This window comes from Perca fluviatilis, chromosome 5, assembly GCF_010015445.1.
Source record: "Perca fluviatilis chromosome 5, GENO_Pfluv_1.0, whole genome shotgun sequence".
Taxonomy (NCBI): domain Eukaryota; kingdom Metazoa; phylum Chordata; class Actinopteri; order Perciformes; family Percidae; genus Perca; species Perca fluviatilis.
This window is the reverse complement of record NC_053116.1, coordinates 35224685-35240284: the sequence shown is the minus strand read 5'-3', so window position 1 is coordinate 35240284 and position 15600 is coordinate 35224685. Positions and strand designations below refer to the sequence as shown.

General features: G+C 39.3%; 1 protein-coding gene across 6 annotated transcripts in view; it reads right to left on the bottom strand.

Annotated features, from left to right (window-relative positions):
• Positions 1–15600, bottom strand: part of atp2b3b (ATPase plasma membrane Ca2+ transporting 3b) — a 54497-nt gene that overhangs the window by 6270 nt on the left and 32627 nt on the right. For 3 of the 6 annotated variants that reach the window (XM_039800627.1, XM_039800626.1, XM_039800628.1), the window contains 9 exons: positions 14718–14876; positions 13521–13700; positions 12392–12479; positions 12190–12296; positions 11631–11822; positions 10543–10756; positions 9210–9421; positions 6893–7000; positions 4282–4464 (listed from right to left, as the gene is read on the bottom strand). In XM_039800627.1, the coding sequence (XP_039656561.1) occupies positions 4282–4464; positions 6893–7000; positions 9210–9421; positions 10543–10756; positions 11631–11822; positions 12190–12296; positions 12392–12479; positions 13521–13700; positions 14718–14876 (1443 nt within the window). Of the gene's footprint in view, positions 1–2401; positions 2562–4281; positions 4465–6892; positions 7001–9209; positions 9422–10542; positions 10757–11630; positions 11823–12189; positions 12297–12391; positions 12480–13520; positions 13701–14717; positions 14877–15600 lie in introns of all 6 variants that reach the window. The other 3 variants (XM_039800629.1, XM_039800630.1, XM_039800631.1) reach the window with 2 other exon arrangements.

Sequence of the window (15600 nt, the reverse complement as noted above, 5' to 3'; positions counted from 1 at the left end):
CTGCATGTTAGCATGCTGACATTAGCATGTAGCTTAAAGCACTACTGTGTCTACAGCCTCACAGAGCTGCTTTAGCTAGAGACTCTAGCTTTTGAACAACAAAGAAGCTCTGTGACACAGATACTTGTTAGGAGGATCAATTTATACTTTTCTGTGGCTGGAAGTGTATCTGACACGATCTGAATTCGGCTTTTTGAATAAACTTTATCCTAAAATAAAAAGGGAACAATTGTACTTTTAATTTGACATGGGCTGCCTACATACAACGTGAAGTGATTGAGAGAAGCAAACCTAAATCACATTAAACTTTAAGTTCATGCTTGCTTCTTCACATTCCCTCCTTGTCAAATTCATTTGGTTTCAGGAACTGAACCACAAGAGGATGACTTCAAAATGTGAGTATGTGTCATACTACTGTTAAGTAAGAGATTTGGACACAACAAGCTCTTCAAATGAAGGAAAAATTATTGGAAAAAAGCAAGCAATGAGCTAGCAGTGGTGGGACCTGAACCCTAGTTCCATACTTTGACTGTATTTTGTATTTTACTTTTAGTATTTTGTAATTTAGTTGTTTATTCTATCAGGCAGCAAATGTTGCAGCAATGCCCAGCTCTGAATAATGATATAATACATTGTATTCCTTATTATTATGATGATGTTGCAAAGTGATGGTGAGAAGTATGTGTTTGTGTCTGATCACAACAATGTGGTGTCTGCAGCGCCTCTCTGTATCTATACCTACAAGTGATGGAGCAGCATGGGGAGGAAGGCAGCGTGGAATGGAAGGAAGGATGAACTAAAGGGAGCAAGGAAGGTAAGGAGAAGCAACTGAGAAGACGGATGAAGACAATCAAATGAAGAGGCCGCACAACCACACACATGCACGCACACACACACACACACACACTCATACACAAGCACACACTCGCACACTGACAAAGAAACACACACAAGTCAAACTACGGCTCTCGGATATGTCAGCAAATGCACACACATAAACACACTTGCAAACAGACACGTGCGGAACTGACATACAAAGAAATTAAGAGAAAACATGAAGAGTGGACGCTACTCCAGTAAGGAGATGGGAGGATGACAAAAAGGGATGAGGTAAAGGACAAAGTAAGAATATATTTCTTTTTTTTAAATGGAGAGAAAACCTACTAAAGAAATCTTATCAGTATGCTTTACAAGAGCCCGTATTTAGATCTGGTAAAAATCTAAATACCTCGACAAAACAACTCTACTTATGAAGAACAATTAGAATACATTTCACAGAATATTTCTGCAAACAGGGAACCTGTAATATCTCATAAATATAGAAGAAAAAGGAGAGAACTTTGATGTAGAGAGAGAGAGAGAGAGAGAGAGAGAGAGAGAGAGAGAGATAAAAAAACAGACTGCACAGAGAGAAAAATCAGGACTTTTTGGAGACATCGGGGGGCCAAACTTGTGGCGTTGGAGCTGGAAATACTGTTACAGAAACAACCAGTTGACAACAATTGCAGCATCGGACATAAGTGAGAGGAGCAAAAGAAGGAGAAAGAAAGCAATAGTGATAGAGTGTTATGGGGCTTTTATACTCGAAGGTTTACAGTTTAGAGACTTGAAGAAGCCATATGAAAGCCATTTGGTAATGAGAATGAATTCTATGGCAGTGAAATCTAATCGTAGCATTTTCTACGAATAAAAGGGAGTCACAGAATTGTTACAGCAACACTATATATTCTCTTGTTTTTTTTTTAGAAAAACTAAATGACACCGCTCCTTTACATTAGCGATGTTCACAGCAGGGCTACCACAGTAACCACGCTTGACCTCATTCACAGACAGGAAATAACACATGGTGCAGGAGGAGCAGCCATTTGCTCTCTGAACTTAAGGATGCGTCCGTGCCTTGTCGGAGTATTTCAAACTGTGTACGCTGCTTCGATCTCTTCTTTTGGTTCTTTCAAAAATCACTTTCTTTCTTTATGAAGAATGCTGCTCCGTTTCTGGCAGGACACCTCAGACAGAGAGAGAACAGCAAGCCGCCTCCTGCACCGACCAACACTCAACGACAAAACAGACTCTGGACTGGGACCGGGACTGGATTTGGACCAGACCAGACCAGATCAGACCAGAACTACACAGCCGGTCAGGACTGGGTGCTGTTTGAAAGGGGGAATAAGAGAAAAGAATAGAGGAGACATTGCACACACACGAGCAGCGAGCGAGCCGGAGGGGACACAACCATAGAGAGTAAAAATACTGCAGTCCACGTGCCGTGCAGCAGTGTGTGTGTTTGTGTCTACGAATGAGTGTGAGAGGGAGAGAAGGTGACTGCAAGTATGTTTGCAGGTATACGTGTGCGTGTGTGTGTTTGTGTGTGTATGTGTGTACATGCGTTCGGCGGACTCACTCCCGGGGGCTGGGCTGGTATTGGCTGTTGCGGTGGAGAGAGCTACGTGAGAGGGGGTAGAGATAGTGTTTACGTCGTGGAGCTGACTGAGCACGGAGGAACGCCGTCTCACCGCTCCCTGAAACGAACCGCTTCGCTTGAACGTGCTCACTACCTCCATCTGCAGGACAGAGACAAAACAGCAGCACTCAGTGAGGGCAGGAGGCCGGTCTGAGTGTGTGTGTGTGTGTATTTTTATCATGTTTGTGTGTTTCATAATTTCCTCACAGCAGAAATGATAGAAACAGGATTCAAATTTCCTTTGATGGTGCATCACAACTGCTTTCTCAATGTTCCTGACCAATAGGGCTGCAACTACTGATTACTGTATATTCATTGTCGATTCATCTGTAGATTCACCTGTCGATCAATCGATTAGTTGTTTGGTCTATAAAATGTCAGATATAGTGAAAAATGTCAATCAGTATTTCTCAAAGCTCAAGACGACGTCCTTAAATGTCTTGTTTCGTCCACAACTTATATATATATATATATATATATATATATATATATATATATATATATATATATATATATATATATATATATGTTCAGTTTACTGTCTTAGGGGAGTGAAGAAACTACAAAATATTCACATTTCAGAAGCGGAAGTTAGACGTTTTACTTTTTTTTCATAAAAAATAACTCAAACCGAAAATTTAATAGTTGACAACTAATCGATTAATTGATTAACCTTTGCAGCTCTACTAACCAACAATAATTCTAAATGATGACTGTACGTGTATATGTGGTTGTGTGGTTGTGTGGTTGTGTGTGTGTGTGTGCGCGCACGCGTGTTTGCAGCTCTACTAACCAACAATAATTCTAAATGAGGACTGTACGTGTATATGTTGTTGTGTGGTTGTGTGTGTGTGTGTGCGCGCGCGTGTGTGTGTGTTTGCATGGGTATTTGTTGTCTGCACACTCAGACCAAACCCTCTTAATGAAAAACTGACCACTTTACGCCAAGGCACTTAAGCAGAGACTCTTGCCTGGATCTCTAACACTGCTTAGAAGGCTGTTAGCAGCTTGTTGTTCGTGTTGATGCTGTTTTGCTGTCTCAATGTACATTCTCACACAAAGCAGTGCAAGAATCAATCAATTAAAGTAATCAAGCAAGTCAAAAGCCTGTCTACTTAATAACACTCACACACACACACACACACGCATAACAAGTGCCGCTGCAGCGATATACACACACAATCACAGCATTTAACGTCTATTGTGATGTTTATCAGCCTCTAAAATACCACTTCCAAGTTAGATAAAGCTATTTCACGAGGTCTGAGCAGTAGCTGTGTAAGAGAGAAAAGAATTGAATTATTATGTTTGGCACAAGTCAGAAAAGAATCACAGACAGGATGAGATAAAGACTATTGATGAGTAAGAACAAAACAGATACAGTGTTTAAACTTAACTTAAATTGTATATCTGTCATAGAAGAGTCAATGTTGCCATAGATCTCTTAAAGGACTTTCTTTCCAAAAGTCTCTTATGTTAGTATGTAACGGCCATGATACTGGCAGTTTATTTAGGCAGTGATACTAAACAATTTAGGAACAATATAACCCCAAAATAATTTGCATTTAATCATAAAGCACTTGATTAAAAAAGTGCAAACATTAGGCATTCAAATTCAGATTCCTACTTTCTTTGTGATACATAATTTTGTCTTTTGGTTTTCATCATACTTTTGGTAGATTCCCCATTTATCTCTAATTCACCTTAAACAAACTGCTTGTGTGTCATGACCAAACAAAGCTTCTGGTTGAGGTGTTGTGTGTCTATTTCTGTGAAAGAGGTTGGTTAAGTTTTATTTTGGTGGTCTAGTCAAACAGTACCTGGGTCTGGATGCGGTTGAGGCCTCTGAACCAGAGGATCTGTCCACGGCGCAGCTCTCTCTCAGCACAGTCAATCTCCTCCTCATCCTCTGCCATCTCCTCACCTTCCTCTTCTCCAGGCTCGTGGCCCATCCCTGCCTCCTTCAGGCATGGCAGCCGGGCTGTCGGCACCGTGGCAATCACCTGGAAGCCACGTTTGTTAAATTGTTATTTACCAGAAGATGCTAGTATGGCGTTAAACTGAGCAGCTGTGAGATTTACTAACCATTTTACACAGATGATGGATCAGATAATGCCAGATTATTCCAACAGAATTAAGTAGAGGATAGAATAGATCAGAGGTGTTATCTAAGTCAGTGTGAAAATGTTTGCACACTAGAGGATGTTCAAATCTTAACAGATTTTAAAAATCATCTGTGGGAGTCCACAGATGTAACAACAGATTTAAAGCTGCAGTTAGTAACTTTTATAAAAAACTATATCCTCACAGTACTACATGAAGCAAATCATCTATGAATGAAATCATCTTTCTAATGCTGGAAAGTGGGGCAATCCCTCCTGACAAAAAAACGCCACTGTGGACACATACCGAGAACTCACATCCCCGGAAAATTCAGTTAAGATGCAGAACACTTGGCATTCTCCTGAACAAATTAAAGCGTGCCGATTCCAGGGACTTGGGATCTCATAGAAACCTGCATGATCAAACTGTCGCTGTCAAATGGTAGCACTTGTGGGTGACATTTTTTGCTCCGAAAAACAAACAAAACTAGAAAATGCATTTCCTGCAGAAAATGCTTGTGAATAAAAAAAAAAAAAACTGCTAAAACTAAACTGGATTTCTGGCATAATTGAGTGTTAATTGAGAATAACTGAAGTAGTGACAATAGTTGGAAAAGAGGAAATGGTTTTAATTTGTATGAATTTCAATGAAATGTTGAAAAATATAAATAATGTATATTACAAAAGTGGAATATTTTAAGTTAAAAAAAGAAAAGTCAAGGTATAGCATGTCGAAAAGTCATAGTATAGTGATAAAAAAGTCAAAGTATAGTATGTCGAAAAAGTCATACGAAATTTGTCGAATTTGATAAAAAGTGTCAGTATAGTATGTCGAAAAATGTCAAAGCATAGCATGTCGAAAAATGTGATAAAAAAAGTCACAGTATGTTGAAAAAAGTGATAAAAAAGTCATAGTATAGTATGTTGAAAAAAGTGATAAAAAGTCATAGTATAGCATGTGGAAAAAAGTGATGAAAAAAATCATAGAATAGTATGTCGAAAAAAGTGATTGAAAAAAGTCATAGTATAGTATGTCGAAAAAGTCATAGTATAGTATGTCGAAAAAAAAGTGATAAAAAGTCATAGTATAGTATGTCAAAAAAAAATGATAAAAAAGTCATAGTATAGTACATTACTTTTCTTTTCATATGTTTGAATTCCCCATTCCTGTAAAGTAGGTTTTGAAAATAATTGCACCCTATAAGATTAGAACACTCAACCTTCTGTCTTCCAATCAGGTGCTCATCACCATAGGATATCTGACCTCACAGAAAACTTTATGTTTTCGACCTATTTGTCTCTTTCAGTTAGCATACTGGACCTCAAAACTTATATAGGATTCAACCACTCAACCTTCTGTCTTCCAATTAGACAGAAAAGTAAAACAAGTCATCATATAGCATGTTGAAAAAGTCATTAAAAAAGTCATAGTAAAGTATGTTGAAAAAAGTGATAAAAAAGTGATAGTATAGTATGTCGAAAAAAGTGATAAAAAGGCATAGTATGTTGACAAAAAGTGATGAAAAAATCACTGAGCAGCCCTTAAAAATGCAGAAAATGCTTAAAGAAGGACTAAATTTAAACAGTGATCACACAAAAACTATAAAAGCTATCAAAAAGCTGAATCATTTTCCAATAGCTGAAGGTTTTGTGAATAGTTTAAAGTTTGAATAACATCTGTAGGTGAAAGTATGTGGGAGGAGTAGCATTTAGAAGTGGGAAAAGCCTGAACAGGATTTAAAGATTGCTCCATTGACTTTCAATGTAAAAAGAAAAAAGCTTAATATTTTAGTATATATGGTGGAGAAAAGTTGAATACAAGCACAAATGTCAGTAAAGAGCTGAACATTTTAATATTTGAAAGTTTTTTCTAGCTGAAAGTATGCAGATATAGTAGGCGACCGAAAATCGTACGAAAGAATTGAATAACTGACAAACAAAAAACTGTCCACCTGGCTTGGGAGACAGAAATTATATTCCCACTGTTAGCAGCCACGTTTCTGTTCTACACAAGTATGTAACATCCGGCTAGTGACGCTTCCCAGTCAGCTCGCTCTCATTGCTTTTGCGGGTTTCTGCTCAATATTCCATAGCGGTTCCTTTCAGACTATCATATGATTTGGGCAGATAATCTGTTCAGACCAGCCTCGAATCAGGAACACCCATTCGATTGTTGGGAATGGCAAATCAGACCCAAAATCTGCCCATTTATCCTCGAGTTTGGGGCTAGCATTAGCCTCCCCTCAGAGAAAACTCTAGGTAAACCAGGCCTGATAGTCTACATTTCAGCTCAGTAAGGTTTGACTCAGCAGGGTGAAGAGCTGCTTACCTGTCCCCAGAGGAGCTCTCCAACTCCCACGAACAGACACCAGAGCCACTGCTCCACGTTGAGAGGGGCACAGCTGAAGGGCGTCCCTCCCCACTGCACAATCACAATCTGCAGCAGAAACACAGTCATTATTGTCACACATACAAACACGGTGTTGAGGGAGAAACCGGTACTGCAAAAAACCTAAAATAATGCCAGTATGTGTCAACATTCAACACCTCTATCTTCTAGTCTGTCACGATTTCAAGTAGGAAAGTACAAGGTGGCATTTACACTGTAATCCCTGCTGCATCTAATAAACATCAAACCAATATGTGTAATAACACATGCAGACATTTAGTGTTTGAGTATTGTATTTAATTATTCATGAGGTATAGCTTACCCTGAAAGGCTAGGAAGAGCATGAAATGTCCTTTCACAATCTGACCTGACCAACATCAGGTCATGGAAATGTATCTGTGTGTATTTCAACCTTATCTCTGTCTATCTGAATGAGGGATATGGTGTGAAAAAAAGACCTGCAGTTCTTTCCAATGTGCTCTGTGTCTCTGGGACTCAGACGTCCACAGACAGCTACGAAATCTGCTCTACTTCCGCCGTTTCCCATCTTACTCTGTGAATTAAAGATTTATTCCTACAAAAACAGTTGCTGATTGTTGGAACAGTGGAAAGACTAACTATGATGGATTCTGTGAGGTTAATTCAGTTTCCGTTTGAATAAGTGTGTTGTACAATGAGTAACGGTAATTAATCTTGTCTCGTCTCAACTCAGAAGGTGTACGGTTTGTATTTTCCCAGTTGAGGTGTAAGAATATTTCCTTTGTTTACAGTTTGTAAGTTTATTTTGTCATCCAAAAAAGCTACGAGAGCTTAGCGAAATCACCGCTTGTGCACAATGCATCCTGGTACATGTAGGCACAGCTGACATGGCTCCTGCGATCATTCAATATAGCACACACTGCAGAATTTATTTCTTTAATGGACTACATGTACCATCAGTACTGATCCACATTAAAGGTGGCTGGTTTCCTGTCTGCGTTTTCATAGGTGGATCACAGTAACACCACGCTCCTTTAGGTCTATTTGCCTCATTGGATGTAGCGACAGTATTTTAAATAGCAACATCATCATTTACAGCAAGAGCAAGGTTTATCAGAGTGACACTATCATCTTGACACCAAACTGCACAGTCATAAATCTCACTGGGATCACATACAGTAATAATATCTTTCTGCAGGGAGGGAGGAAACATCTTTCTTACTTATCTCTCTCTTTCACGTCTCTCAAGATGCCTCCAGCCTTCAGCTTTCTCTCATCTCTAATTTTCCAAATCCCTCTGAACTGTCTCTTCATCGCTCTCACACTCCAAATCACTGTCATCCCCTCCAGCTCTCTCTCTTCTCTTGGTTCTCCCCAGAGTAACACCCAGCACTGAAGAGCTCTGGAAAATAGCCCTCTTTTTCTCTCTCTCCGTCCCTCACTCTGTTTTTGCTTGCTTGTCTGCGTCTTTGTGTCTGCTCAGTGCATTTGTTTTGTATTAATTGTGAGTCAATTTAACAAACAATCCTCCTTTTGTTGGTTTGTTGGGACGGGTTGCAAAGTGAAAGAAAATGTGATGATTGACAAACTGTCAAGGCCTTAAAATCACATTAATTTGCTTTACTTTTAAAGACTAAGAAGTTGACCAAGACAGCACAGGACATCACTGAAACGCAGCACCCATCTGTTGAAGACATTCAAGTTTATATTACTTTACAATCACCTTTGGGACGGACACAGAAGTACTGATTTTGTATTACTGCAACAGCATAATGCAGTAACAAAAATGTAACGTGGCAAACGGGAGCAGATCATGAAAGAAGCAAGATTTCAGACTAAAACATGAATTTACCGAATATAATTATCAAACAGATAATTAGGCATTACAGACCTGTCTAATAACTACATACAAACCCCATAAAAATACCACACGGCAAGATCAATTTTGTTGATCCTAAAAGTCAGTACCTTAAACAATCTGGTCTGTTTTTGTAGCCTTACATACTTTAAAATATTTGTAACTTTCAAGATGCTTAGTCGGGTTGAGTTTAGTAATTACAACAAGATTCCACAAATCACAGGGCATCTTGTAGCCGAGTGGCGAATGAATGTAACTAGTTCAATTCCAGTCAGGAAATCTCTACATCTCTCCCTCCCTGCATTTCCTGTCTGTATATCTACTATTAAAATCGAATAAAGGCAAAATGCCCCAAAAATAATCTAAACAAAACTCAAAACATTCTCTTCTAAACAGTAGAGTGTTAAGGGTTAACCTCACCTGCACGGCGAAGGTCCCCAGTACAATGGCGCAGAAGATGGGGTTGGCAAATATGCCGTCAAAGACATTTCTCTCTCCGTGGATCTTGCGAGCGTTGATCTCGTTGAAAAGTTGCATTAGGACGAAGGTGTTGAAGATGATGGTGTAGTGCTCAGAGGGAGGGGAGTGGAGCGGAGCATTGCGGCCACTGTCGATGTTAAAAATGCGCTCGCCTGGAGGGTAAAGAAAGGATGAAGAGGAGATGAAAGGTGTGAAAAAAGGAAAAATGATCAGCTCTGTTGTTCATTTGGAGGTGTGTTTGGTCTGCTGCAAGACAAATAAAGAATTAAAGCACCCATATTATGCTCATTTTCAGGTTCATAATTGTATTTTGAGGTTGTACCAGAAAAGGTTTACATGGTTTAATTTTCAAAAAACACCGTATTTTTGTTGTACTGCACATTGCTGCAGCTCCTCTTTTCACCCTGTGTTCAGGTCTCTGTTTTAGCTACAGAGTGAGACATCTACTGCTGTAACATCTTTGTTGGCAGTCAGACATGCGCAGTAGCTAGGTAAGGATCATATCAGCTAGCTAGCTGTTTAAACAACATCGGTCAGTTACAAGGCTGGATTAGCCGGGAGACTTCTTCTAAACGAGGACGCACTTCAAACCAAACTGTAAAAATACTCAAGTTACTCAAGTAAAAGTCCTGCATTGAAAATAGTATCATCAGGAAAATGTACTTAAAGTATCAAAGTAGTAAGTACTCAATGCAGAAAAATCCTCCCATTTTAGAAACTAGAAATGATCAAAACATTGTGTCAATCAACTCAGTGTTTAATGGTCTAATAATGTCAGCTGAACTTGTAGGCAGTTATATTGTTGGGTAGTTTAATTTATAATAAAACATCATATTTTATAAACTACATGTGTTTTGTGTGTAATTTGTAAAATAACTAAAGCTGTCAGACTAACATAGTGGAGTAAAAAGTACAACATTTCTCTCTGAAATGTAGCGGAGTAGAAGGAGAAAGTGGCATGAAAAGAAAAGACTCAAGTAAAGTACAAGTACCTCAAATTTGTACTTGAGTAAATGTACCCAGTTACATTCTTTTTTGGTTAAAAGCACCCTGAAATAAAACCTGATCATCCTAATTTCACAAGAATCCTATTGATGAAAGCCAGCTACTTCAGGCTGTTGTGGAGAACAATTAGAACAAAGGTAAAAGCTCATGACGTGAGTGTATGTGTGTGTGTGTGTGTGTGTGTGTGTGTGTGTGTGTGTGTGTGTGTGTGTGTGTGTGTGTGTGTGTGTGTGTATGGGTAGGCGTGTGTGCGTGCGTGCGTGTGTACCTATGAACAGTAGGGTGAAGATGATGATCAGCTGGTACACTCCATGGCCCAGGATGTTCTTCATCATGGTCAGTGAGATGAGCGGGTTGTTCCGACCATAGGGTTTCCGTAGCAACAGGTCCTCAGTAGGGGGCTCGGTGGCCAGGGCCAGAGAAGCAAACGTGTCCATGATGAGGTTCACCCACAGCATCTGCACCGCCTTCAGAGGAGAGTCCTGCAGAGAGATTTGCAACGATTATTTTCATTGTCGATTAATCTGTTGATTATTTTTTCGATCAATCGATTGGTTGTTTATAAAATGTCAGAAAATGGTGAAAATAGTGGATCAGTGTTTCCCAAAGCCTGGGATGATGCCCTCAAATGTCTTGTTTGTCCACAACTCAAAGACATTCAGTTTACGGTCACAGAGGAATGAAGAAACTAGAAAATATTTACATTTAAGAAGCTGAACTTACAGACTTTTTACTTTTTTCATAAAAAATTAATCAAACCACTTAATTGATTATCATAATAGTTTGCGATTAATTTAATAGTTGACAACTAATCAATTAATCTTTGCAGCTCTAGTCGCGGACCATCTCCAGACGAGTCAGGCTTCACTGACACAGACACTGGTGACACAGTTGCTCCGCTCCTTTTTCACAAGACCCTGATTCCGAACATTAAAGTGCCACTCCAGAAACATTTTAATGTATATAAAAAATACTATTATTATTATTACTTTAGAGGGTGAAAAAATTACAGAGAAGTCATTTTTAATTTAACTTTCAATACAAATATAGTGCAAATAGCAATATATATAATAATGCATACTAACATATATGCAAGTTGATATTCCTTGCATATCAAAGCTATGTCAATGTTTCCATGTGTGTCAGGACGGCTCTGCTTATATAAGCTTGGTGTGAAAAATGCATAAAAAGCATTTTAGCATTTGCTTTGTCATAGCAGATAATGGTTGAGTGATGTTTACAGCAGTGACGTCTTTGCGTCTTATGTTGTGTGTGTGTGTGTGTGTGTGTGTGTGTGTTTGTGTGTGTAAAAATGCATGTGTGTCAGCATGTATGTGTATTAATAAATCTGTCAACCTGAGTGATACAGGCCCCGGTGAAGGCCACTATGACAGCCACTACGTTGACCGTGAGTTGGAACTGCAGAAACTTGGAGATGCTATCGTAGACGTTTCGTCCCCACATCACCGCCTTGACAATGCTGCTGAAGTTGTCATCAGTCAGGATGATGTCAGACGCTTCTTTAGCCACGTCTGTTCCCGCAATACCCTGACACAGATTGAGACAGAGTGAGGACGAGGCAGAGACTCGTGGCATGAAAATGCAAGCATTCAAGAAACCGAAATTATGAGTGCTGCTGTCTCAATATCAAGCTACCACGCAAAAGCTCTGACCAAAATCAAAAGCACTCTATTCAAAAAAAGAATTATTCTAAATAAAATATATAAATCAACAATAGTCATAGTTTTTTTATTTATATATTTATTATTCATAGGAAGAGATTTCTTATGAGAAGAACATTTTAAAATCCCTCATGAACATATATACTTTGATGTGATTATGTTATTATATATTGTCGCTGTACAAAGGTTTTAACACTGAATAAACATTAATGGTGAATAATATATCCCGTTACCATGGCAAAGCCCACATCAGCCTTCTTCAAAGCCGGTCCGTCATTGGTTCCATCTCCTGTTACTGCGACAACCTGCCTCTGTTCTAGGACGGTGCTGTCGATGATGCCTGGACACAAACAGGAAGGAAAAATAGGCTCAGAATCTGTGTTGATGAATGTGTGTGTGTGTGCATGTGTGTGGGTTAATAAAGTTGAGACTCACCTTTGACCAGTGTGTGTTTGTCGGTTGGCGAGGATCGAGCCAACACGCGAAGTTTGGGCCAGATTTTGTCAATACGTTCCTGTTCAATCTGTGAGCCAGATTGAGAGAAAATAGGGGAAAAGGGAGTGTGTGAAGATGAAAAACACCATTGAGAACCTATTAGCTATCATCTTCTTTCACTAGATGTCACTGTTGATCCAGAGCCTTGGATCGAGCATAAAACATCAAAGATGCGCTGTGAAATTGGCTCTTACATAGAATCAGAATATAAAATGGCATCACTGCATAATTTTATCCTATTACACATTTGTGTGAAATGTTGTCATAATTAGCGTCGGATTTCTTGAGTTATTGGGATCATAGTGACCTTGATCTTTGATCTATCACCTCCAAAATCTAATCAGTTCATCATTGAGTCCAAGTGGACATTTGTGCCACATTTGAAGAAATTCCCTCAAGGCATTCCTGAGATATTGCGTTCACAAGAATGGGACAGACTGACTGACGACCCGAAAAAACATAATAAAAAGGAAAGATTGTAAGTAAATGTTAGGTGGAAACCTGAATTAGGAATAGAGCTGAAACTATTAGTCAATTATGTAATTAGTTGAGCAACAGAATAACAACAAAACAATCGACAACTTTTTCATACCTGATTAATAGTTTCAGTCATACAAGCAAATGTGCCAAATATTGCCTGGTTCCCGCTTCTTAAACGAGAGGATTTGCAGCTTTTTCATATATCATTATATCATCAGACTAAACGATTAATAAATAAAAAAAAACAGCAGATTAATCAATGATGAAAACAATCGTTAGTTGCAGTTCTAATTACGAATATATCGTCTAATGAAAAGTCATGACAACGTCAGCGTAGCCAATCAAAGCTTGTGTAGTGGTAGGAAAACAAGACAGGCTTGAGTGTTTAGTGTTTTTCCAAAGAGAAATGGTTCAGCATTTAAATAAAAGCAGTTATGTTAGTGGGGTTATCAAACGGGCTCCTCCCACCACAGATCATTTGTTAACATCCATTTTTAGTTAATTTTTATTTGATACAGCAACCGAAAATGTCAGTAAACTAAGTTTACTCTGCCCTTACTCTAACCCTCTTTTAAGACCCCCAACTCACCTCTCCTTTCTCGTTCCTGATTCGTCGGTTGAAGTCTTTGCCCTCTAGACAAATGAAGTCATCCCCAGGGTGAATGATGCCACATTTAGCAGCAATGGCCCTCGCTGTGTTAATGTTATCACCGGTCACCATCCGCACCGTGATGCCTGCACGCTGACACTTACGGATGGCGTCAGGCACCTTAGAGAAAGAGGCCAATTACTTTTAAAATACAGGTTAGAATCTGCGCCTGAAATGGGCCGGTACTCACTGGCATTGAGAACCGGCACTTCTGATTGTTATTAACAGTATTATTAATAGGCTGATATTTATACTAAAATAGGCTATATATCAAGATTAATTGGGAAAAAAACAATCAATTCTATGTAAAATCAGACATTCAGGATCCCCATATAGCCAGAATGGAATGATCCTTTGTTCCATTAACACATTTTCAGACACTGTGTCGATCTAAGGAGCCTGATTCGACTGCCAATCTCTTAGATCGAATCGTCGAATGGTCACTATTTGTTTTCACCCCTACGAGATATACGTATGAATTAGCAAAATTAGATAAAATTAAATTCCTTTTAACGCCACAATTTTTTTTGACGCGCAATAACGCACACACGTTCTGTGATTTGGGCCCGCTCCGTAGTTTTGGATCAGGAAATCAGGAATCGATGCAGCGCTGCACTCACCGGAGACTAATCGCAGTTACCTTGGGGTCACAGCACATTTTATTACATCTCATTCCACAGTGGGAACTTCGGTCGCATACTTTGACTGTTAAGAAGATAGAGGAGGGGAGAGGAGGGGAGAGGAGAGGAGAGGAGAGGAGAGGAGAGGAGGAGGGAGAGGAGAGGAGAGGAGGAGAGGAGAGGAGGAGAGAGGAGAGGAGAGGCGAGGAGAGGAGAGGAGAGGCGAGGAGAGGAGAGGAGAGGCTGTGACTGCGACGTCTCGACTGTGAGATTGTCAATTGAATCAGGCTCCTTAGATCGAATCGTCGACTATTCTGGGTCACCCCTACAAGATATACGTACGAATATAAATATATCCAAGACACAAGCGATGATCATTTCACGCAACTGCTGAACCAGGATACTGACACCTTTATTGGTACAATTCTGTTTAGAATCACACATTATGGAATGCAGAAAGTCACACTACCAGCTGAAACTAAAACTAAACACACACACATACTCCACAGTACCCTACCTCGGGCCGCACAGGGTCCTCTATCCCAACCACGGTGATGCAGATCAACTCCGTCATTATGTCTGCTTCGTTCTCCCAATCTGGCTCTGGATTACCCGGAAGGTCTCGATAAGCAATGCAGATGGTCCTCAACCCCTCACACGCCATTGGCTCGATCACCTTTTAATCAGAAATGATTACAACTATGGTCAGGAAGAGGTCAGCAGAATCTCACCACCCATCACACTACAGACTGCTTAACTTACTGAGCACATAAATGTATTTTACATTCTAATATCTGATGCATAAAAACTGGATTAAAGTGCTTGCATATAGTTTAGTAACTCGATTAATAAATAAATGTATATACAGTACAGGCCAAAAGTTTGGACACACCTTCTCATTCAATGTGTTTCTTTATTTTCATGACTATTTACATTGTAGATTCTCACTGAAGGCATCACAACTATGAATGAACACATATGGAATTATGTACTTAACAAAAAAGTGTGAAATAACTGAAAACATGTCTTATATTTTAGATTCCTCAAAGTAGCCACCCTTTGCTTTTTTTGATAACTCTGCAAACCCTTGGTGTTCTCTCAATGAGCTTCATGAGGTAGTCACCTGAAATGGTTTTACCTTCACAGATGGGCCTTGTCAGGGCTAATTAGTGGAATTTATTCCCTTATTAATAAAAAAGCAAAGGGTGGCTACTTTGAAGAATCTAAAATATAAGACATGTTTTCAGTTATTTCACACTTTTTTGTTAAGTACATAATTCCATATGTGTTCATTCATAGTTTTGATGCCTTCAGTGAGAATCTACAATGTAAATAGTCATGAAAATAAAAAGGAAACGTATTGAATGAGAAAGTGTGTCCAAACTTTTGGCCTGTACTGT